General features: G+C 36.2%; 4 protein-coding genes across 4 annotated transcripts; 2 read left to right on the top strand and 2 right to left on the bottom strand.

The window, feature by feature from the left end:
• The first annotated feature begins 46 nt into the window (after nucleotides 1-46).
• Nubpl (NUBP iron-sulfur cluster assembly factor, mitochondrial) lies at nucleotides 47-1,359 on the top strand. The gene is made up of 4 exons (XM_081990093.1): nucleotides 47-330; nucleotides 382-547; nucleotides 603-787; nucleotides 840-1,359. The coding sequence occupies exons 1-4, from the start codon at nucleotides 165-167 to the stop codon at nucleotides 1,202-1,204; spliced, it is 882 nt and encodes a 293-aa protein (XP_081846219.1). The 5' UTR covers nucleotides 47-164; the 3' UTR covers nucleotides 1,205-1,359.
• Surf4 (Surfeit locus protein 4) lies at nucleotides 1,254-3,312 on the bottom strand. The gene is made up of 6 exons (XM_081990098.1): nucleotides 3,148-3,312; nucleotides 2,637-2,900; nucleotides 2,465-2,582; nucleotides 2,299-2,411; nucleotides 2,062-2,241; nucleotides 1,254-2,001 (listed from the first exon to the last, which is right to left on the bottom strand). Exons 1-6 carry the CDS (start codon nucleotides 3,196-3,198, stop codon nucleotides 1,915-1,917), a joined length of 813 nt encoding a protein of 270 aa, XP_081846224.1. The 5' UTR covers nucleotides 3,199-3,312; the 3' UTR covers nucleotides 1,254-1,914.
• Nucleotides 3,313-3,614: 302 nt separating this feature from the next.
• tej (tejas) lies at nucleotides 3,615-13,278 on the top strand. The gene is made up of 19 exons (XM_081990065.1): nucleotides 3,615-3,869; nucleotides 5,746-6,098; nucleotides 6,149-6,266; nucleotides 6,324-6,371; nucleotides 6,431-6,496; nucleotides 6,546-6,578; nucleotides 6,638-6,864; nucleotides 6,921-7,119; nucleotides 7,172-7,364; nucleotides 7,421-7,524; nucleotides 7,572-7,655; nucleotides 7,717-7,849; nucleotides 9,311-9,510; nucleotides 9,922-10,104; nucleotides 10,157-10,524; nucleotides 11,767-12,055; nucleotides 12,103-12,406; nucleotides 12,459-12,649; nucleotides 12,705-13,278. The coding sequence occupies exons 2-19, from the start codon at nucleotides 5,746-5,748 to the stop codon at nucleotides 12,882-12,884; spliced, it is 3,273 nt and encodes a 1,090-aa protein (XP_081846191.1). The 5' UTR covers nucleotides 3,615-3,869; the 3' UTR covers nucleotides 12,885-13,278.
• A 400-nt stretch (nucleotides 13,279-13,678) lies between these two features.
• qin (tudor domain-containing protein qin) lies at nucleotides 13,679-23,954 on the bottom strand. The gene is made up of 27 exons (XM_081990063.1): nucleotides 23,214-23,954; nucleotides 22,024-22,163; nucleotides 21,796-21,967; nucleotides 21,678-21,737; nucleotides 20,564-21,625; nucleotides 20,344-20,503; nucleotides 20,131-20,256; nucleotides 18,890-19,061; nucleotides 18,713-18,838; nucleotides 18,572-18,662; nucleotides 18,333-18,517; nucleotides 18,046-18,278; nucleotides 17,762-17,983; nucleotides 17,536-17,704; nucleotides 17,326-17,478; nucleotides 17,188-17,270; nucleotides 16,985-17,132; nucleotides 16,747-16,932; nucleotides 16,628-16,688; nucleotides 16,491-16,570; nucleotides 15,210-15,391; nucleotides 15,002-15,158; nucleotides 14,765-14,949; nucleotides 14,555-14,711; nucleotides 14,361-14,496; nucleotides 14,053-14,303; nucleotides 13,679-13,996 (listed from the first exon to the last, which is right to left on the bottom strand). The coding sequence occupies exons 1-27, from the start codon at nucleotides 23,737-23,739 to the stop codon at nucleotides 13,847-13,849; spliced, it is 5,373 nt and encodes a 1,790-aa protein (XP_081846189.1). The 5' UTR covers nucleotides 23,740-23,954; the 3' UTR covers nucleotides 13,679-13,846.
• Nucleotides 23,955-24,033: the final 79 nt, after the last annotated feature.

Below are 24,033 nucleotides of genomic sequence, written 5' to 3'. Positions count from 1 at the left end.
TCCTCCAAATATAAACACAGTCGTGACGTAATATAAAAGTAGGACAAACAAAAATTGTTTGTTAGTGAGGTTATGCGGTGTTTTACGAAAAGTTGTATTTATTGAAATTTTTTGTTTTATTTTTAACAAACACTTTAATTTTGTGTACTTAACGTCAAAGACTAATGGCTAAATTCGTCCAACACTTTAAGCGCTTCTCAAGTGCAATTGAATCTCACCAAAAAGAACTGATGAAACGGGGCCTGCCCAAAAAAAAACCCATTGAAGGTGTTAAAAAGATCGTTTTAGTGTCGTCCGGTAAAGGAGGAGTGGGTAAATCCACCACGGCTGGTAATAATCTACACTACATTGTAAAATTGTTATTGTAAAAGCTATTTGTAGCTAATCTGGCTACTGGTTTAAAGTTACTGAACCCTGACAAAAAAGTGGGGTTACTAGACGCTGATATTTTTGGTCCCAGCATCCCTTTAATGATGAATCTGCATGACGAGCCATTTTTGTCAGAGAAGAACCGGATGGAACCTCTCACAAACTATGGAGTAAAATGGCACTTATTACTCTAATTGGCTTGGTGATAACAACTTGACCTCTCTTTTCCATAGTATGTCCTTTGGGTTCCTCATTGATGAGGGTGCTCCAGTGATTTGGAGAGGTCTGATGGTGATGCAAGCCTTAGAGAAGCTTACAAGACAAGTTGATTGGGGTGAAATTGATTATTTAATAGTGGACACCCCACCAGGGACTGGTGACATCCATTTGAGTTTAGTACAGAACTTGCCTATTGATGGTGAGTGTTTTTGTAAGTAAAGGGGTGCAAATTCGAGAGTTTAGAATTGTAGGGGTGGTCTTGGTGACTACACCACAACTAGCTGCCTTACAAGTAACAAAAAGGGGAGCTGTAATGTATAAAATGTTGCACATACCCTTAATAGGAATGGTAGAGAATATGAGCTTTGTTAAATGTCCATCCTGCCTGAATGAAGTTAAGGTTTTTGGGAGTGGAACTCAAGATTTAGCAAATGAACTGCAAATTGAAGTTTTACAAAGTTTTTCTGTGGACTCTTCTATAAGTGAAGGGAGTGATAAGGGCGCTCCAATTGTGCTGGATTCCAACAATATTCAGGCTGCTTTGTTTAAAACTCTGGCAGGTAAAATTGTTACATTTTTAAATAGTGCTAAAAAACAGGAAGTTGTGGGGAGCTAATACAGTTGGTTTCTTCTTAAACTTTCAATGGAAAGTAAAAAAACAAGGAGAAAAAATATGCAGTTTTATTTAGTTTAAAAACAACCCAAATATAATATACAGTGTGTCTCAAATAAATCCACCAAGTACTTTGTTCTCTCATTTAATATGTAAAATGTATTATTACCCCTGTTTTGGTTGTATGTACAGCAATGCTGAAAAGCTGTGATGAAAGGTTACAGATTTTATATTTATTAGATTACAGGTTTATCCTCTTTTATGCCCATCCAGATAATAAACTTGGGACACACTGTATATATGAATCTTATTGTATTGAAATAGCACATACAACATAACTGGAAGATGCATTTTTTTTTGAGCAGTTTTTTGCAAAAAGGTACAAAAAATGGTCAACACTAACAGACAATCAACCTTAAATAAAATTTATATATATATACATACAAAATATTAAGTAATAAGTTAGAATGTTGCTGTTGATATAAATTTGTCTTACAATTAAGCAAAAGAATGGCCCATAAGATTGGTTGAAGCTTGATATGTCATGTGTTCAAGTCAACCAATAACAGTCCCAATATCAGTTTTTATATTAAAAATAATTGTCATCAGAAAATAAATATTTGACACTATTTTTAGATGTGGTCAAAGTTTCAAATTGTTGCACCCCCCTTATACCCCTTAAAACATGTCATTTACACACTTAACTATCTAGTTTACCATTTTTTCTTGTGTTCATCCATTGAAACTCCACCAGGACCCAAATAAACAATCATCAACAGTCCACCAACTACAGACAGAGTCTGAAATACAAAATTATAACTTTATGTAAGGAAGTTATTAATAAAAAGTGTCTCACTCACCTGGAAAAAGTCATATTTCAAGAAATCCCTTAAGGGCTTGTAGTCTGGAATGTTCCACCAAGCATTATGGTAAAAGTTTAAGGTTGTGAGTAGTAATACTAGAATTAGAGCTGAGAGTTTGGTTTTGTAACCAACTGTGACCAAAACCATTAAGGCTGATCCCAAAAGGTCCATCACAATCTGCCAATTTAATTAAAAGTATACAAACTGTTTAGCAAACCTGTAATATCAACTCACCTGCAAGAAGGAAAATTCAAACCTAATTAAAGTGACAAACATAAAAGCTAGTAGCACTCTACCAGTCAATTGCAAATAGTTTTTAGGCCTATTATCACCTAGTGTTGGTACACCTGCAAGTTTGAACTTAATTATCAAAGTAAATTGACTCTATAATGAGAAATACCAGCAAACATGCTTTTGGCCTCTCCTTGACTTTCAGCCAAAACCAATAATAGGGCACCAACTAAAGCAAAATTTCTAAGTAAAAACTGCAAATCCCACAGAATACTGTAAGCCAATGTCTGGAAATTGTTGAATTTAATTTAAAAAAAGCTTAGAAAGTTGGTTCAATTTACCTGTAAAACTACAATGAAAAATAGTATCCCACAAGCAATAGGAACCTTAAACTGTACTATAACCATCACACAACCTCCTAATTGAAAAAGTAAATTAATCAACACAAACACAGTGGCTAAAAAATAACCACAGCCCCAAGACATGTTCATGTACTCTCTCTGTTCATTCCATTGTACCCACATTCGAATTCCATCCTCAAAAAATGTGGATATCAAACATAAACGGGCTAAGGTTGGCAATATGTGCTTTAGCTTCCTTTGGACCTATTTAAAAAAAAAAAATGGTGAATGTGGTTCTATAGTAGGTTTGTAGCATATGGAGAAGATTAACACAAAAACCATCAAATAAAAAATGCTCTAGATAGTAATTGAGGTCAAGATTAACAGGAAAACAGGTCCTAAAAAATTGTGGGAGCCTACAATCCAGTTTTTTTGGGTGACGTCTACAGAGAACTGTTCAAACTGACCAGACACTTTTTGAAAGCACTGGAAGGAAATTAAATTAAATTACCTGGTCTGCTATGTCCTCCGCTTTGGAAATATATTCGCTGTGCGAGTTCATTTTGTTGCGAATTTCACTGAACAAAACAGCGGTTTCGGAAAAAGGGCCCCCTACAACTTCCAAATAGTCAAAAGCAGGGTCAAATCAAAAACACCACCACATAACAACCAGTTGTCAGTGTCATTCGGAAAAGTAGTAGTGGGAGACTCCGTATCGATAGTTGCGTTTAAGTATCGATATCGATTTTCTTTGAAGTTTTTAATTTTAACAGTGAGAAATTTCTTTTTGGTAAACTAGTTTGTGCTTGTCCGTAAATTACCACGTTCTATTACCGTTTGTTATTATTATTACCAAATTGTTCATTGTCCAGTCCTTCTCCTTATTATTAAAATAGTTCGACAGTTGACACTATTGAGATTCAGCACATGTGCCGCCCGGTCTTGTGCGCGCACGTGTTGTCGTTTGTCATTATTATGTCATTCATTGTTTGGAAAGTTCCTAGTTGCAGAGGTTGAACAAATTTTGTTGTGTTTTGAGTTTTGTCTTTTTTAATTAAAATTTTTCTAACAATTACTTAGTGTTTTGGCTTTTTTTTTTAATTGAATGGTACTTTCTAAGTTTTCCTGAGAGGAGAAGGGAATTTTTCAGAACCTTGTTACTATAATGAAGTAAAATTTGATTTGCTGTTGCACCTTGGAATTTTGTTTATTTTGCTTTATTTGAAGGCCAGGGTGAGTATAATTTTTTTGTATTAATTGTTTATGTTGTCATTTGGGTCTTGTGAACAATAACTAACCATGAATTTACTACGACGAGATGCTTTGTCCGCTGTTGCCATCTAAGTGATCAGTCACTTGGTTAGCATAGGTTCACCTAAGCATTTTTTTTTAATAATATTTAAAAAATAACCATTACAGCATAACCATGTTTTTGATTACTCTATGTGATCGGCCACTAGGTTAGCATAGGTTCACATATTCTCATATTCATTCTTTTTTCAAAACACTTCTACAATTTTTAAGAATGATGTAATATTTGATTTCAGACTACGCGTGCGATTTGGCAACAGCGCAGACGAACTTTCCAAATCAGCTGATCAAATTCCACAAAATGCTTGTAAAATCATGGATTTTTTGAACGATTTTGTGACAAAAATTGTGGATCGTTCGCATTTTTTCTTTTTTATCTGTACTATATAGGACGTAACCTAACCCCAAAAAAAAAATTGACTCAAAATTCGTGGTTAGCTATTCTTCACAAGACCCTTGTCATTTAGCAGGTTTTCCTAATTGTACAAATCAGTTCATGTTAATAAAATATTTTGGTCTTGTTCTTGTAAAATTTATTTGAAAATGCTGTGTTTCTGCCATGATGAACTTTGCTAAAATTCTATATTTTAATTTCGATTAGTAAAGTGTGTTTCAATAGCTTTGTTTAGGTTATTGATTCTGTTTTGAATATCGGTTTGGACCATTTGCAGGATAATTTGTATTTGGTCTGCTAAATCAGTACACAGCAATACTTATCCCATCCATGCAGATGGCCCAAATCAGTGTGAAAAGCTATTAACTTGATAACATTTGTTATCTGTTGTTTGTCTTAAGAACCACCTAGAAAATTTTCAAATTTACTTTTGAACCCTATACTTTTTTTGTCACTATACCAAAAGATGTACTGTACTTAAATAAGGTCACATTCTCTTCAGGTCTTTTTTACAAACAAACTACCTACATAATAAAGATATGGAAATTAAACTAAATGACTTGATTAGCTTTGTTGGAACGAAGCTATAAGGGAATAGGCTATGTATGGGAATGGCCACAAACACATCAATTAGCAATATCTAAACAATTTTCTTCTTAATAAATTACTAATCAAAAAAGCAATGTGATTTTGTTCATGGAATTTAAAATCCAATTTTTTGATTGCTAATTGACTGTATGGGGCCAATTGATAACCATGTCAGATGTAGAAAAACCCCATTCCATAGTTGACTAGCTTTATTTTCAAGAAAAAATGAAAGAGTAATGATTTTGACAGCATTTAACCTAACTTGACATGTTTGAATAACTATTTGCTTATGGGGTTTTTGATTGGCAAAGGTTAGTACAAAACTAACCTATTGGCATCTTGCTTTATCAAATGCCACTGAAAAATTATGGCAATTTGGCAATACACTGGTTTTGCATTAAACCTGCCAATCAAAAACGCCATTAATATCACCACCAATGTTGTCAGGTTTACCGTTAAAACGGTATATCTACCGTTTAAAAATAAAATAAAAATTGTAAAACTCAAGTGGAAAAGTTGTCCCTAACTGTCCTTTAAAAATGTCTTTCTGGCAGTTCAAACTTGAACACAGTTTTTTTACCAATTTTTGTACTGTTTTTCAGGCTATTGGATAGGAAATTTAAAGAGGATTCAAAGAATGTACTTAAAACTGTTATTTCCTCACTCCAAGTGGGTTTTACAAGTGATTCTGTCCTTCTGACAATGTTGACAAATTATTGAGTTGGAATAAAAACTAATTTGATCTGCATTAAACTAGATAGTAATTTCTAATACTCTGTCCAAGCTTAAAATCCCTATTTTGGTAAACTTTTATAGATGTCAGGCGATTTAACAGAAGAGATGGTAAAGAAAGAAATTCGCAGCCTGCTAAATTCTAGCAGCTGCATTTCCACCCTAAGAAGTGTGGAGGCAGATTATGAGAGCTTTATTGGGTCGGCCATACCCAGCAAAAGGTTGGGTTACAACTCAACAGAGCACTTTTTGAAGAGCATCCCGGATGTTTGTACGGTTAAGGGTTCAGGGCCTTATGCTCAGGTTTTCCTAGTGGTCAACGAAAAAATTGCTTACAACACTAAAATGGTGCTGGAACAAAGGCTCACCCTTCCAAAGTCGACTGCTAAAAGACGTACTATACCCAGACCCAATAGGCGACGATGGGATGAACTTAGGTAAATTTAAAGACTGTAAAGGTTAGAGAGATTAGAACACACTGTTTCAGGTCTGTGATTCCTAGCCAATCAAATTGCAATACAAACAGAATTAATTATCCACCTAGATTGCCACCTAATTTTCATTCAGTTCCTACATCTTTCAACAACAACAGGTTAACTCACCCTGTAAGTTGATGGTTTATGTATAGGTTTGTAATTTGTTTATAATTTATGATTTTCTAGGTTTCTTCTCAACCTCAACTTACCCATTCTCATGTAAATACGTCACAGGTTAATCACGCTGTAAATTAATTGTGAAATTTGTTGTACAAGGGAAGGTTTTTTTTTAGGTTCAGCCACTGGAACCAACTCAACCTACACAACCTAATTTAGATAGGTTAAGGCTGTTTCACTCTGTAAGTTTTTTTTTGTCATATAAGAGTTTATGGTAAAGTTAGTTTCTAGGTTCAGCCACTGAGGTTACAAGAAAATCAGCCTGTAAGTTAAGATAATTAATTTGGCATATACTAATATAACATTAAATAATGATTTTTCAGGTGGTAACCCCAATTAGGTCAGATTTCTCTTCTGTCACTGTAGGTACCAAAAAACCTTTAACAGTTGACCACATCAAGCTCAACACTTTTAAGGAACTGGTAAAAGAAGAAGCGGAAGTGGAAAAAGATGATTCGAATGTACCAAAAAAAGTTCAGGAGAATCTGAGAAAACTTATTGACAAATTTGAGGAGGGATTATGGTGCGCTGATTTACGGACACAATACCTGTAATGCATTAGAACTTTGAAAGTGAATTTCATTTATGTGATTGTTGTTTTTGCAGTAAGATGTTTAAGCGTGAACTTCTGTTTACTGAGTACGGTTACGGCAGCTTGATTGACATGTGTATAGTGTTAAAACACATTTTTCACTACGTGAGGCCGGGTAATGACGATTTCATGTTGTACGATCGATCGAAACCGTTGCCTGTAACCGCGACAAAGAGTTACACTATATCCAGTTATGATCCGGGATTGAACCGGGTTAGTTTTTGCTCTAAACTTGGAATAGTTAAGTTTAAGGAATTGTTTTCAGACCGTTGCTTCGATCGATCAGGCCTTGCCGCAATTGGATTGGTCCGATTTCAGAGGACGAATACCTCAGGATGTGTTCAGTTTTGGGGAGAACATTCCTCGACAATTTCTACCGAAAACTACCAAACCGGAAGATAGTTTCGGTTTGGTTGTGATGGAAATATATGACATTTCTAAATTTTGGTTCTATTTACGTGAGTTTTCTGAAGATTTATTTGAACTACTGGTCAAACTGTCTGTTATGTTACAGGTGACGAAGAGGACAAACTGAACACTCTTATGGACGATTTGGGTGCGTTTTACATGAACTCTGACAACGCCAGAGAGTACGCAATCATTCCAGCTGCTGTGCAGGTAATTCTTCAACTTGAAACTTTTTTAGTTCTAATGATCATTTTAAGGTGGGGCTTTATTGCGTTCAAGTCATCTTCGGCGAGTACCATCGCGCCAAAGTGCTGAACGTACTACCAAACGATAAGGTTCGGGTAAGTTTACTGCGCCATTTATGCATCCATTATGGTTTGATATTTATTTTTTTATTATTAGCTTCTTTACATTGACTTTGGCACTGTGGACACAGCTTCGATTAAAGGAATGTGCTTTCTGCGTCAGGAGTTTAGCAAGTTACCAGCACAAGCGCTGAGAGGTCGCTTGGCCAATATTAATCCAGTAGAAAAAGGTCAGTAATTCCATAAACTTATACATTATTGACAGAAAAGTGATAAAAAAATTGAGAACTATATTTAAAGCAGTATTGCCAAGTTGTAGTTTTTCTCTACACATTAGGAGAACATATACTTGAATATTAAAAAATATAATAAATTTGCCTGTTTAGTTAATAAGTAACTTTCTGTCAATCTAAAATAGAACACCCTGTAGATTCTTATTGCTAATATAACTTTCTCTTTTATTTATCTTTTACCGTTTCCGAGATTTTGCTACATTTATAGATTTTTTTAAAATTAGTAAAATTGTTTTATTCAGTTTTAAGCTGGCAACACTGTACAAGCAAAATGACACTACAGTTAAAACCAGTCACGTGACCATAAAAATGTAGTTTCAATTGTGAAAATTTGCTAAATATAATTTAGCCAGTGCTTTTTTAATTTAAAAGCTGAAATTATACGTCACGTGACTAAAAGTGCAATTTATGAGCTGAAAACAATGTACAGACAAAATTACACTACTAGAGTGAAAAACAGTCACGTGACCATAAAAAGTTAGTCTGAATTATAAAAATGTGCAAAATCCGATTTAATCAGTTATGAAGGCAAAAATTGTAAAATACAAAACAAAAAATGGTGATTTTTGAGCTGGCAATACTGTACAGGCAAAATGACACTACTAGAGTGAAAAACAGTCACGTGACCATAAAAATGTAGCTTCAACTGTAAAAATTCGCTAAATCTAATTTAGCCAGTGCTTCTCTAATTTAAAAGCTGAAGTTATACGTCACGTGACTAAAAGTGCAATTTATGAGCTGAAAACAATGTACAGACAAAATGACAGTACTAGAGTGAAAAACAATCACGTGACCATAAAAAATTTAGGTTCAACTGTGAAAATTCGCTAAATCTAGTTTAGACAGTGGTAAAAGCTGAAAATACAGGTCACATGACTAAAAATGCAATTTTTAAGCTGGCACCACTGTATTAGCCAAATGACACTAATGAAAAACAGCCACGTTTTTTTATTTATAAAAATGTGCAAAATCGGATTTAATCAGTTATGAAGGCAAAAATTGTAAAATACAAAACAAAAAATGGTGATTTTTGAGCTGGCAACTGTACCGGCAAAATGACACTACTACAGTTAAAAACAGTCACGTGACCATAAAAATGTAGCTTCAACTGTAAAAATTCGCAAAATCTAATTTGGACAGTGGTAGAAGTTGTAAGTACAGTTCACGTGACTAAAAACGCAACTTTTTATGAAATTTTTGAGATGGCAACACTGGTCAGGTGACCGTACAAATGTAAATTGAACTGCAAACATATGCAAAATCCGATTTTCTAGCTAGCTCTACTTTTTAGTACAATTGGCATTGATGAAACTATTTTAGATCGATAGACTCATTAAACATGCAAATTCTGACACTCTGATGTATACATGGGGTTATCATTTGTTTTTTAAATTTCAGGTCATCCTTGGCCTACGACTGCCATACTCCGGTTCAAAGAATTGGTTAATAATAACAGAGCCACTCAGATGAAAGTCAGCTATGTGGATTGGGCGGAGCAATACGTGTGCGGCTTCATTGCTGACGTCAGCGTTCCCGATAATATCAGATACGTAAACGAGATACTTGTCCAAGAAGGACACGCCCTGTGGGACAATCAGGTAATCGGAGATCGTTGTTATGACGTAAAACGGGCTAAATCGATTTTAACGAAATGGAAAATGGTCAATATTCGACTAAGAAAACGTTTGTCTGACACTCTTTAATTGAAATGAACATAATTAGGAGTGTCAATTAGAACTTTTCTATTTCTACTGATTTAAGACTCATAATATGACAGTGCCCCATATACCAAGAGAAACTACAGATTTTAATAATCTGTTAACTAACATTGTCAAAGTTTGTTATGTATTTTTTTATTAGAGTATTTATGTTTTAAGTTTTAAGTGTCAGAATTAAAGACGTTTTTAGTGCAGTTTCGTGTTTTTTTTTATAATGTATGGGAACAAAACTGTATTGGAATCAATCTGTCTTTGATTTTGACCCTAATGTGTTTTTCCTTTTAAATTTAGACTCAAAAACCGTCTCTAGTAATGTCGAAAAGCACGTGCATCGTACGAAACCTGCACCTCTTTCCGACATTCCAGGAATTGGAATTGGGGATGGCTCTTAATTTTGGCGAAACTTATTTCTACTCAAAGTCCCTGGTTCCAGTGCAGTATTGTTTGCCCAATTATTTCAAAGTGGACGATGAGGTAAGTTCCGAGTTTCACTACAATTTTCCTTCTTCAGTTTGCTTATAAATAGGGTGATGATTCGTATTCGGAAATGTACGACGGCCTAATGGAAGCAGCAAAACACCACCGCAAATTTTCTTTATTGTCTGCCCGGCAGGATAACGTATCTCCACTAGATTTGAATTTGTTTGGAGCGTTTAAACAAGAACTGACCGATTATTTGGTGGCCATTGGGGAGGAAATACCGGAGGAATATGAACCGGAAGCGACATCGGATCAGGAAAATCTGTCGTTCTACAGCTCGGCGCGGGAAAAATGCGAAAACCTAATCCGCCAAATGAATCTCTCGCCCGGGGAAACCAATACAAATCTTAACTATGAGAATCTTAGCGAAGATGATGATGAACTTATTGAGTGGTCCACAAATATCAGTCACAGGTATGTTTAATTCTTTCAGAGCGTCTGAAAATTACTAAAAATTATGTTGCATTAGCATTGCTATCTCAGAAACTACAGTTGATAGAGCTTTAGTTTAATGGAGGAAAAGTTGCGCAATTTATTGTTAAATAATTTGGTAAAGGTGAGGGTTTGAGATCTGATGTGTTTTACTCGGCATTTGTGTATACCTACACTTGAGTAATAATGGAGACATGTTTGGAAACTATAAATGCAAGTTTTACACAAAAATCTAATAGAATAAAGTTGTTTGGACCCAGTATTCGACAGTTTTGGCATAACAGACAGCTTTGTTGTTGGAATGTTGGAGCAGAGGTTGTTGAAATGTGGTTTGTCAACAAGTAAACCGTTTAATGACCTCAGGAACGTAAAATAGGATCACAAGTTACAACGAATTTCGAAAAAGCTGATATTTACGTCAAACTTTGACACTTCGAGACGTATAACGATCGGGTGAGATAATCGGTGATCGGAATAGCTCGGTAGCAAGAAAATACGACAACATTGCGCAGTATTGCCAACATATTTTAAGGCGCGTAATTTAAATATCCGTATCTATGCAATGTTATTGTAATCAATAAACGCATCCAACCTATTACCGAAGAGATTATCGGCCAATACCAAACCGGCTTCAGGCAAGGACAACTATCTCAGAATTCGTCAGACTACAGAGACCACGTAGTAAGAATGACGGATAACAGACTACCAAAAAGGGCCCTCAATAGTAGGATGCAGGGCAGAAGACCAAAAGGGAGACCACGGAAAAGATGGGAAGATGGAGAGTTGGATCGACAGTGTTGGAGGCGGAAGAAAAGGACGCCAAGGCTCCGCAAACTTTGAGCTGTAGCGCCATTGGAGAGAGAGAGAGAGCAATGTTATTGTCCAGTAAGTTTGGTTGGCAATAGAATCACCTGTGTTGTGCAACTAAAGTTATAATAATCAGGGTATACTTAGTATGACAGCATATAAATTTAAATTGCTTAATTTATTTAAAAAACTTAAGTTTAGGTCCATATTTGAAAAATTGAAGTTGATGATGGTATCTAAAAAACGAAACGTCCGATCTGAAAACTCCGGAAGTAATGAAAATGTTTTGAATTTTTTTTTACCAAATTATTAAGCAAAAAAATGCGCAACTTTGCCTCCATTAAACTAAAGCTCTATCAACTATAGTGTCTGTGATAGCAATGCTAATACATCGAATTTATAACACCCTTTACATAGTGAATCTAGTCGATCTGAAGCTCGCAGTCCTCCGTTTTGTCCCTGGGTGATTAACAAGACCAGACCTTCGGATCTAAACATTTTTGACAATCCTGAAGCTTTTGAAAGCTTATCAGGCACGCCATCACCAAAGACCCCAACCGGGGAAGAATTTTTCAAAAATTTGGCGATTAAAATCAATCAAAACTCGTCGTTTTTGTCAGAAAATGTGAATGAATCTCAGTTGCAGAATAGTTCAAATTTAGACACTTCTGGGACAGATTTGCAGCCAAATATTGCTGGCAAAATAGTATGTTACGTGATATTGTCAAGTTTTGTACTAACAGAGTGTTGTAGGTTACTAGCAATTTGGACCCAACTAGTAAAGAGTTTGTCAGTACTTTACACTTAAATAATCCGTTTCGACAGTTTATGAATTTGAACGAGGGTGACAGTAACAAAACAGTAGAAAGTGGGATTGTCGACAACGAAACCGTCTCTGATTCAAATTCTTCTGAATATTATGAGACAATAAGTCCATCCCATGTTGAGACATTGTCCGACAATACACTACGCACTAGAGAATTTGTAGAAAACCTTCCCGACAACGCCTCAACTACATCATTTCAAACGGAAAATTCTCAGTCTCCTCAAAATCCAGGTATTTAGAGCTTCTAAATATTTTTAACTAGAAATTACATCAGTATTTTCAGAGAGCTATTTTGGAAGCACACCAAGTAATAAAATTCCCTTACCAGTACAGTTCTCAACGCCTTACGAGAATACGCCACGACTTAACTGGCCAGGTTATTCGCATTGGAACGGTGCACCCCTTTCTTACCGAACCCCACATAATCCACCAATGGTACGTCCTCCACCAGGATTCCACCCCCAACATTATCAGGTATTCAACTAATTTATTAATCTAATTGTTTGTTTTATTGTAAACTTTATTTTAGACCCAATTTGGTCCCTTTGGAAATCAAGTAGTCGTCCCACAATTAGGTGTTCAAAACCCATACGCTTACCCTCAATACGGGTTCTTTCCTCCTCGAGTACCATTGGTTAATCTACAAAGACCAGATTTTTACGACCGTTACAACGAACAGCTTTTGAGGCAGCAACACAGGAATAACTAGAACTGTTTTATTTTCAACAAGTTTAACCAGTATTGTGTTCGTTTCTACATTTAATTTTTAATTATATTTGTGAATACGTTAGTTCTGTTAAAAGTTAGTTTGTTTTTGTATTACCTTTATAGAAAAACTCATTTTTGTTTTTTTTTCTGGTTAATTTTTTTTATTCAATTTAATTTGTATAGTATCATTAAAAATTTACGTTTCGTTTTTGAACTTTATTGTTGCATTTTAACGTTTTAAATTACGTCAAACACGTACGTTTTGAATCAGGAAGTAATCTCAGGGAGAATATTGAGTATCTAGAATAGATCAGGAAGTATATTCAGGCATGGTTCCTTTCTAGAGTAAGTAGTAATATTAATAAGATTAGTTGTAATACACATGTGTACACATATTGATAATTATTATTTCATAACATTTTCCTACTGCGTCAAACGTTATTTAAGCCAACATGGAAATTTGTATTCAGTGCATTCACCATGTGTCAAGATTTCTGAATTGATACTGGTCCTGGTCCGGATTAGAAAGCAGTAAAATCGTGAAAAAAGCGCTTAATAAGCAAAATTAAAAAAACCTGCCAAACTTTATGAGTATTTTAGAAAGATAACGGGTGTTCAATAATTATTATGGTAGTAGTTGGCTGTGGTTATCTCGTTCTAGCATTAACGTAGGGCCGAATGAGAACCCCACCCAGCCTAACTACACTCAACCAATATTGAGCCCTTCTCTAGATACTTATATCGCCCTGTATTTCATCTTACTTTGTCGTATTTTGTTATTTCCACATAACTCAGTTATTGTAAAAAAGAATGATTTATTTATTGAACACATATGAGTTATTTCTTCAATAACCAATCAACAGTAGAAAATAAAAAAATAACTCTAACTTATAAACAAAAATAGGATTCTTAAAAATATTCAAAAAATCAATTTGTAATATCAAAAAAAAGAAAATTCTTAACCTACATATCCTGATGAAGAATTCGAATATTGCCATTTTCCACGTATTGTGCATAGTACAATTTATTGTTTTTGTTGTAAATGTCCACGGTTATCGGATCCTCCTTGACGAGTTTAATACGCTTTTTTCGTTGCTCCAAATGTTTAACAAACTTTAAAATTACAAACCGTTAATACAGCTGAATTACGTGTAGAAAAAAACACAAACCTCGGTAACGAAAGTGAGATTCGAGTCTTCATTTGCGGGTTCTATATTAAGACAAACCTCCCAACACTGTTGAGGCAATTGTACGTAATGTAAGGGAATAGTTTTGACTTCACCGACAGGCACTGACTCGTGATTTCCGTAGTCAACAAACAAAACGTGAACCGAATCAGATTTTACCTCAATTATTTTCGCTCTGTAATAAATGTCGTCTTCGGAAAATGGAGCCAAACACGGTGTTCCCACTTCAAAATCTAAAATAAAAAATGATTGTTTCCTAAACGTGTATGTTGTTATGTTAGTTGACTGACCTGTTAGAGGTGGGAAGTTAGAGACCAGATCCTGAATTTCACTTATCATTGTATTTAATACTACATTTTCATCAGTCGAGAGGGAGCGAATTGCAATTTTTCTAAAGTCAACCACTCCTCCAATTTCCATTAAAACCTTCAACATTTTTTTGATAATGAAATATTAACGTTAAAATAGAAATAAACGAAAATACCAGTTTTCCTTCTAGTAAATCTTGAGGCAATGGAAGTATGTCATATTTAGTTGCTTCTACTTTGTTACCCAAACTCAATTCAACAGGCTCTATAGCTTCGATCACTACAAAGTCATCCGACTCGTCTTCACTTTCCTTAACCGGAAAGACGGCAGATCTACGTCGAATCATAAATCAATTTGAAAAATATTTTCTAAACAATTAAATTACCTAGACAAATTGGGACACAATTCAATCAGTTTTTTATTAATATTATCTCCAGCCGCGTTGTACACCTCAACTAGAGGTACTTCGACCTCTTTTGGGCCTTTCACTATAACTCGGCACCAGTCGGAGACCAACGATTGGAAATAGTCATAATCGGAAGTTAACCAAGCCCCTGACCTGGCATAAACCTACTCAAAATGTTCAGCTTAAAGTTCGATTAATGTTTAGCAGCATACACACCTTATCCAACATGACTTTAGTCGCAAAAGCTGGAATGTTGGTGTACAACAACTCCCGATATAATGCGGTGGCAGGCAGAACATGATCAGAGCCGAAATCGATCATAAACACGGTGATACACTGCGAGCTAACCACTTTTAGCACTTTTCCTCTGTACCTAAACGACAAAGTTGACTTCCGTACAGAAATAAACAAAATGGTAACTTACCAATTTCCGTCAGTGTATTTAATGGTACACAAATGTCCTGGCTTCCACTCGTGGTCAATCCATTCGGGAGGTTCACTTTCAAAGAACTCCTTCATGTTTTTTTCCATATTTTCGTAGCCTTGGTGGACGCTTTTGTCATGTAGGTATAAATGACCCCCTGTTTCTATACAAGTCACTCTAGCCTGACAAAAGAATTACGTAATGCACTTTAATACAAGCGTTTTAGACCGTTCTAAAAGGTTTTAGAAGCTTTTGAAATCTTTTTGGATCATTTCACGAGCATTGAGAAGATTTTAGGACAGTTTAAAGAGCATATTGACGATTCTGGACTACCTCAGAGGTAAATGGAAACCTTAACCGGTTCTAGAAGTGATTAGAAGCTTTTAATCTACTCTTGATTCGATTTTAGACTGTTTTTAAATATGTTGAAAGCTTCTGGACTAGTGGAGAAGCATTTGGAAGCTTTTAGACTGTTCCAAACGATTTTGGAAGATTCTATGCTGCTTCAGGGGCATTTGGGAGGTTTTAGGACAGTTTAAAAAGCATATTGAGGGTTCTGGACTGCTTTGGAGACATTTGGAAATCTAATAGGATTCTAGACACTGTTAAACACTCTTAAACAGCCATAGATACATACAGGCACACAGGAAGGCAGCTTTTCAAGCAGCTTTTAGGCTGTCCCAGACTTCTGGAGTATTTGGAAGGTCATATTAAAGGTTCAGAACTACTTTAGAGGCAACTGAAAATATTAGATGGTTCTAGAAATTATTGGAAGCATCTAAACTGTTCTAGAATCGATTTTAGATTGTTTTGAAATCTGTTGAAAGCTTATAGACTAGTTGAAGAGCATTTGGAAGCTTTTAGACTCTTCCAAAGCCCTTTGGAACCTTCTATGCTGCTTCAGGAGCATTTAAAAGTTTCTAGACACTGTTTTGGAAGCTTTTGAAGTTTGTATAGTGTTTTGGAAGCTTCTGGAATCTTTTTAGACTATTTAAGCAGCACTTAGGAGGTTTTAGGAAAGTTTAAAGAGCATATTGAAGGTTCTGGACTACTTTAGAGGCAACTGGATATATTAGACGGTTCTAGAAATTATTGGAAGCCTTAAACTGTTCTAGAATCGATTTTAGATTGTTTTGAAATCTGTTGAAAGCTTCTAGACTAGTTGAAGACCATTTGGAAGCTTTTAGACTCTTCCATAGCCCTTTAATAATAATACAAATTTTCTACACAATAATTTGGATTTAAATAAAAAAATTGTAGGATGAGCCCATTTAAACGTACCTCAAATTCGGTATTGAACAATCTTAATGGCGGCAACCAGTCCTCCAAAACCAATTCGACTTCCAGTTTGTCGTAATGACCTGCATTTTATAATATAAATTTAACCAAAGTCAAATATTGGCTACAATAAACATTACCGTCATTCTCAGACTCATGATGAATAATTTCATTCCAGTTCAGCGTTTTTTCACTCTGTTTCTGCAAAAATAATTTTCTAATCAGTATAAGGAACGCGGCAGACTGTTCCTATACTGACCTCGTCAGAGACGGGCTGATCTTCTAGGGACAAATTTTGAATTGCGTCGATGTCACTTGCTGTCAAACTTTCTCCTGCTTTTGGTGTCTTTTCTGAAGAAGCTTCTGATTTAGTAACCTCAGTCTCGTTCTGTTCACTGTTTTCATCTTCCTGAGAAGGAATATAATCATCTTTTTTAATCAAGCTCTGCAAAAGTGTTATTAGTAGCATGTCTGAGTGAAAATTAACACGTTAATACATTCAGTAATTCCTCGCCGGTGGAGGCTTTTTTTATTTTGGGCGCCGGCACTTTGTAAGCGAAGCCTAATTTCGCCAAGGAATTGTTGATGGAAATGTATTTAATACGGTCCGGGTCTAACGCGCCACCTCTGATCACCAAACCATACCTACACAATTACAAATTAATTTAACTGAAAAACTCTTTTAATTGGGACTACTTACCACATGTAGATTGGCATGTTTTTTTTCTTGGAGTCGTCATTAATGATGCCAGCGTACAATCGGTTATTTTTGGAACATAGTTCCTGAAATTATTATATTGACTAAATTTGTAGTTTTACAAAAAAAGTTCTACTATACCTGAAGGGCTTCAATGGATGAAATGCTCCAGTTTCCAGAATCACCAGCAGGTTTAATATTGGCTAAATGACATTTAAAGACAATTTGTGGGAATTGAGTAAAGTAGGGTGTGTACTCGAATATTTTATCAAAAGGTACAGTCTTCTCAACAATCTGAAAACCACCCACATTTAGAACAATTTACCTTACATTCCAAAACGGTTCACCAACCTTATCGATAAGGAAAATTTTGCAATTTCCATCCAGCACTTCCTGTACTGTTCCTCTGCAAAACTTCTCATCTAACTCAACCACACATAAATCGCCTACCTTCCACTCGGACTTAGTTTTTGTTTCTGTGCTATAATGGGCTTGCAGTCCATTGTTCATTTCTCGTTCCCTATTCAAAATCCCAAAAAAAAGTTAAAGGCATATAGGTATTTAAAAAACGCATTACTTGTCTCTAAGATCGAAAAATTTAATCCAAACCAGACTGGGAGACTCCACTTTAATGACATCGATTCGCCTTTTCTTGACGTCGGTGTCATCGATATCTTCGTCGTCAGATTCGTCCTTGCTATTTTCAATTACTTTTTTTAGAAGCGCTGACATTAGACCGCCTTCCTCATTGAATTCGGGCATGTTCGATTCGTATTGAGGCCAATTCAATTTGGTTGATCTAAAATGTGTATAGTGAGAACCAATAAAGTTTATCTAGACTATTGAAAACAATTAACTTACATAGGACCAGTAGAATCGGCATAATTATTCTCGACCATCAAGGCGTTAATGCAAACGTCCACGTTTTTACTACAATCAAACAGAGCCACCTCAATTTCACGCTCCGTATCGTGCACCAGCATTTTCAAGACATCTCGATTTTTAAAAAACAATTGCAGAAAGTCACTTGAGACACGAGACCAAACAGATTTTTGGCCGTAGGGAGCGATGTGAGCTAATTTGACTAAAACCGCCTGAAAACACCGTTTAAAGCATCTCGCTATGTAATTGGAAATGTTTTGTTTTACTTGACTTTCTATCTTAGCGAAAGATTCTTGCATTGGGCGTACATTGTTCGTAGACACTACAACGTTAAGGCCCCAATCCACTAACAAGACATGGACCTTGTCGCTAACAATGTCTACAGTTTTTATGAACGCCCTGTGGAAGTTTGACCGAACTGGGTCTTTGTACTCAACTAGCGCGTAAGTACCTGCAATTCACGTTGATGACAACAAAAAAATCAATAATTAACGTTTAAACCGACCTTCAACGGGAATGCAAGCTCCATCTTTCGAGTTTTTAAAAGCCTTCTTAATCGCATGGCATAGAGTTTTGAAAGCCTCCTGGTATTGTACCTAAAAATCTTTAATAACCTCACGATTTACTGAAAAAACAACCAACAAACCATATGAACAAAAATATTGTGAGGATCCACAATATTAGCGATGACCACCTTCTCTTTATGGTTTTTAACCAACCTTCTACATGTACCGTTAGGGAACACTATCAAACGGGACCCGTAGTTGATTTGCTACAAAGTTTTAACGTGAAATCAACACAAATTAGTAGCGAAAACACCAACCTTAGATGTTGCACTTGTGTGATTGTCTGTATCATTAATAGGGTCAACCACCTGATACGCGTGCACTAAAATATCAATGACGGATGTTAATCCACCGTCTGATGAGGCAATCATTAGATCAATTTCATAAACCCCTTGATTATATGATTTCTCCAACATGAACACGTCTTTACTGTAAAAATACTAAATCAGCTGCTGTAATTGGCTAAGTTCTGTTCAGTAACTTGTGACTGTTGCGTCACATCTCTTATCCCATCTTCCAAAATAATACTGTTGTTACTGAAAACCTTAAAAAGTGTCTTAAATCTTCCTATAACTGTTTTAAATTGCTAGAGCCAAAGTCCTTTACAAGTGTCTTAAACCTTCATATAGCTGTTTTCAATTCCCAGAGGCATCTAGAATCATTTTGAGAGTGTCAGAGACATTTAAATGCTACTGAGAACCTTCTAAAAGTGCCATAATCCTCTACGAAGGTCTTAAACCTTCATATAACTGTTTTAAATTGTCAGAGGTCTCTGGAACCGTTTTGAGACTGTCAGAAACCTTTAAATGCTTCTGAGAACGTTTTAAAAAGTGCCAGAGTCCTCTGGAAACACTTTGAGAGTGTCAGAGACATTTAAATGCTACTGAGAACCTTCTAAAAAGTGCCATAATCCTCTACGAGGGTCTTAAACCTTTACATAACTGTTTTGAACTGCCAGAAGCCTCTTGGACTATTTTGAGAGTGTCAGGGACCTTTAAATGTTACTGAAAACCTTCTAAAAAGTGCCAGAGTCCTCTACAAGTGTCTTAAACCTTCACATAACTGTTTTAAATTGCCAGAGGTCTCTGGAACCATTTTGAGAGTGTCAGAAACCTTTAAATGCTACTAAGAACCTTCTAAAAAGTGCCATAATCCTCTACGATCGTCTTAAACCTTTACATAACTGTTTTAAACTGCCAGAAGCCTCTTGCACTATTTTGAGAGTGTCAGAGACATTTAAATGCTACTGAAAACCTTCTAAAGTGCCAGAGTCCTCTACAAGTGTCTTAAACCTTCATATAACTGTTTTAAATTCGCAGAGGCTTCAGGAACCATTTTGAGAGTGTCAGAAACCTCTAAATGCTACTGAGAACCTTCTAAAAAGTGCCAGAATCTTCTACAAGTGTTAACTAAACTTTCTAAAAATAAAACATACGTTTTTTGTTGGCGATGGTAACGCAACAGTCAGTCACTGAACCAACTATATTTAAATGCTCACCCATTCAAAATACGGGCCAGTGAATGGTGCGCTTTATCGTTCCAATTGACGTTCATAGGGTTATGGAGAGAGCACTCTAAGGCAAAGGGTTTTTTCTGGCATAAACTTGGTGGAATGTCGCGAATCCTGAATGGAATGAAAAAAGTTATAATTCACTTTATATGTCAACTTCAATAATAGAAAAAATCCCTTTTCAATGTATTTTTCCCTCACCTGTTTTGCTTAACAAACTGCGTTTTTCCATAATCAATGAAAAACACATCATAAAGAGTTTCCTCCCCTTGAGATTGTATGTTATGAAGTCGGGCCCTGCACCACATTTGTTCGTTTTTATTATGCTTTTTAATAATATACTTCACCAGATACATCCCATCTGTAAGTAAAAATACAATTTAGGTTTACTTTATTCAGCACAGTTTCGGAAATACGTTACTTAATTCTGGTTCCGCCACCGGTTCAGCTCCGCCCATTTTGACGTAATTTTCTATTTCCTTACTTAATTGTTCCAGTTTTGCGGAATTAGTTTTTAAGTGCACGTAGAAACTATCCATGGAGTTTATATGTTGCAATTCTACTCCAACCATATCTGGTTTTTTTGGTGGAGCTTTATGTGGAACATGCCTTGATTTGGATTTACGAGAAGTTTTAGTGGTAGAATTGCTCGACGATGCGAGCTGCAGCTCAGGTTGATTCAAAATGGCGCTGATGCTTTTGTCAACCTCTTCATCACTTTCATCTTCCTTCACATACCCTTCAGGTAATTCCTCCTCTCTTACCAAGCGATAATTTGTGCCCTCGTTCTTTTCTAAAGAGATTCGATGAGGCAAGTTGGTCAAAATGGACTCATCTGGTACAAATCTGATTGGGTACGATTGGCCGGCGTCGTTTAACAAAAATCTAGGAATTTCATGCAGCTTTCTCAACTTTTCCAAAGCTGCGCGGAGATTCAGTTTTTTGTCACCGATTCTGTCCAAGTCAAGTGCGATCAGTTGTTTCAGTTCCTCTGCCGAGCTTCTCAATGAGGTTTGAATAGAGTCCAAACCCCGATAACTGGTTTTGAACTGATCCAACTCTTCCAGCAACAGTGACTCGACAGTTTGTAGTTGACCATGATAATAGCCAAAATAGTTGCACACTTGTTTTTTAAGTGGAGCAGGGTCAAAGCTGGCTAATTTGGACGCTTTCTTTTGGGCTGTCAACACGTGTTTTAAAATGGGTTGCACGCGTTTTTGTAAAGTGCTAAACTCCTCCATTTCTGTTTGGTTTAGCTGGTAAAGACCGGCACGCTCATGATCGCTATGCTGGTTTAACACGCAGTAGCAACACGCTGCCAAGTCGCAAGTTTTACAGAAAAACTCGACCGGCATTGAAGGATGTTGATTGCAATTTTCTAGCGTTAAAGTGAATTTACTAATTCGTTTTGGAACTGGCTGATGGGACATTAAATTTTTCGCGCTTTTATGCACCACCACTGAACAATCTGAACAATAGATACCTGTTTAAAAAAAAAAATTAAAACCTATAACAGAAAAAAACAATAAAATTACCATCACAACTTGGACAGTACATTGTTGCCGGTTTGGTGCAAGAAGAAAAGCAACAACTCTCTGTAAACAAACCACTCTATACATTACACCATAAAAGTACAAACACAACTTATAATACCAGTCAAATTAACTGTCTGCGACACTTTCTTGGATGGCTGCGTAACAAATCCAATACTGTCCAAGTGTCTTAGTTGGCCCTCTCCACCTCTATGAAACGAAATCACCCCAAAAATGTGGTAGTTGGGGCGAAAGACACTGTAAAGGTCTGCTTGACAAACCGGAGTTTGTTCCTAGGCCACAACAAGAACAATCAGTGAGTCAATGTGGGTCTTAGAAGTAATTTTACCTGAGTCAGAGAGGAGTCAATGTGACACTTAACACAGTTGATTTTGTTGTTTTTCAGTCCTTGATAAATACATTCTTGACACATAGTGTGTCCGCAATGCAGAACTAGAGGAAGCTTTCCCCCATATTTGTTGTTGTAATCTAAGAAAAAAAGAAAAACCTCCAGCTCAAAAAATACACATTGAGCTATTTTGCATGTAATTTGAAACCATGTTATGAAATTTGGTCTTTGTATGTTTAAGCTAACTACCAAAAGAAACATTTGAGTTAGTAAACCAGTGATTTTAAATTATTGTAATATGATATTTAAGTTTACACACATAGTAGTTTGCTTAACAAGGCATTTTTAAGTTCAAATTTATTTCCACACCTTTAGCTTGAAATTTGACTTCCAAAACTGAGAACACTTAAACCAGAAAAACATTATTTTTTGGAATTCAAGCAGTAGGTACAAAAAGCTAATAATGCAGAATCTGAAATCATAAAGTACTGAACCATACATGGTCAAATCACAAAAATATAGGGTCAGAGATCCAATGGTTCAGTTCAGTTATCATAGTAATATATTACCACTTTGAGCCACCATATTTACTTTTCAGCCAGTAGCAACGATTTGTACATTAGTTTTGGATACCTGAATTAAAACTGTTGTAAAATGGAGTTTGAACTACTGTGAAGAAAATTGACCACAACTTGACGTGTGATGATCATCAAATTTAAATCACAAAGATCAAGTAATTCTGAGGCTCAATGACGTTTCTAAGATCACGTGACCGTTTTCAATCATCAGATCCAATTTTAAAACGACAAATAGGCCGCGTTCGTTTTCACGCTCCATGGAGCCAGCAGAGCGTTTTTGACGTCACATAGACGTAATTTGACAGTTGATCAAATTATGGTTTTGCCAAATTACGTCATCGTGACGTCAAACACGCTCTGGTCGCTTCATGGAGCTTAAAAACGAATGCGGCCAAAATCATTTTAAAAGATGTATTTTGGCGTCAGAGTTTCCTAGACATGTCACCTGACTTGTTTTCAATCATCAAATTCAAATCACAAAGATTAAGGTCCAAGAATGACTTAACATGTAGCAACTATATAAGGCCCCTCCAGTAGGGCAGCCATACATTACCAAAAAAACCCATTTTAAGAACTATATACTCCCATAAAAGTATTGAATAGAAAACTTACACTGGAATTGGTAGCTATTGTCACATTTAGGACACAAATATTTTCCGGGCCAGGGAACACCTTCATCCATGTCTCTCCTTGCCCTCTGTCCAACCCTTGCACTCCTTGTTGATACATGAGACATGACGCTATCACTCCTTTGGTCCTGTGGTTTTATATAATACCTAAAATTTCTGGGTTCATTAAATTGTGGCCCAAAGGGTCTGGGAGAGGTAAATGATGGTGGTGCAGCAGAATCAATCAATCCAACGCTTTCAGAAGGTGGTAGGACTCCACTACCGCCCCTTAAGCTAGGATGCAAGGGTTGGTTGGAATTAACACCACAATTGTGGAAATAATTTTGGTTTTGTAGGGGCCTAGCTCGGCCGCATTTTCCTCTATTCTGGTGTTGGTAATTAAATGGTTGTCCACCCCTTCTGGAACCGGCAGTGGATTGAACGTAATGGCTGGCAGGGTACTGGTCTGGGGCTTGGGACGTATATAAATCTCCTCTCCCCCGGCCTCTGAACGATGTATTTGGCCACATGAGTCCAACCGCTTAACAGCAAAGTTTAAAGTAATAGGAATTCTACTCTACGGTAATTAGCGATTACACACACTAAAATATCAAAGTGTCTTCAAAATGGCGAATGGTAAAAACACAACAAACAAGAGAAGAGACTCATGAGCTTTGCAACCAATCGATGGAAGACATTAGACACGTGTTTCCGGTTTCCGGTAACAACCACACTACAACAAATCCCAAAGGAAGGCGTAAACAAAAAAAGTAAAAACCAATGATCTCATTGGACATGTATCACGTGGGCTTAATATGCCAAAT

The sequence above is a fragment of the Ips typographus genome, linkage group LG11, assembly GCF_016097725.1.
Source record: "Ips typographus isolate SLU linkage group LG11, UJ_Ityp_2.0, whole genome shotgun sequence".
NCBI lineage: Eukaryota > Metazoa > Arthropoda > Insecta > Coleoptera > Curculionidae > Ips > Ips typographus.
Note: the sequence above shows the minus strand (reverse complement) of the source record. Positions and strands in the feature narration are given on the sequence as shown.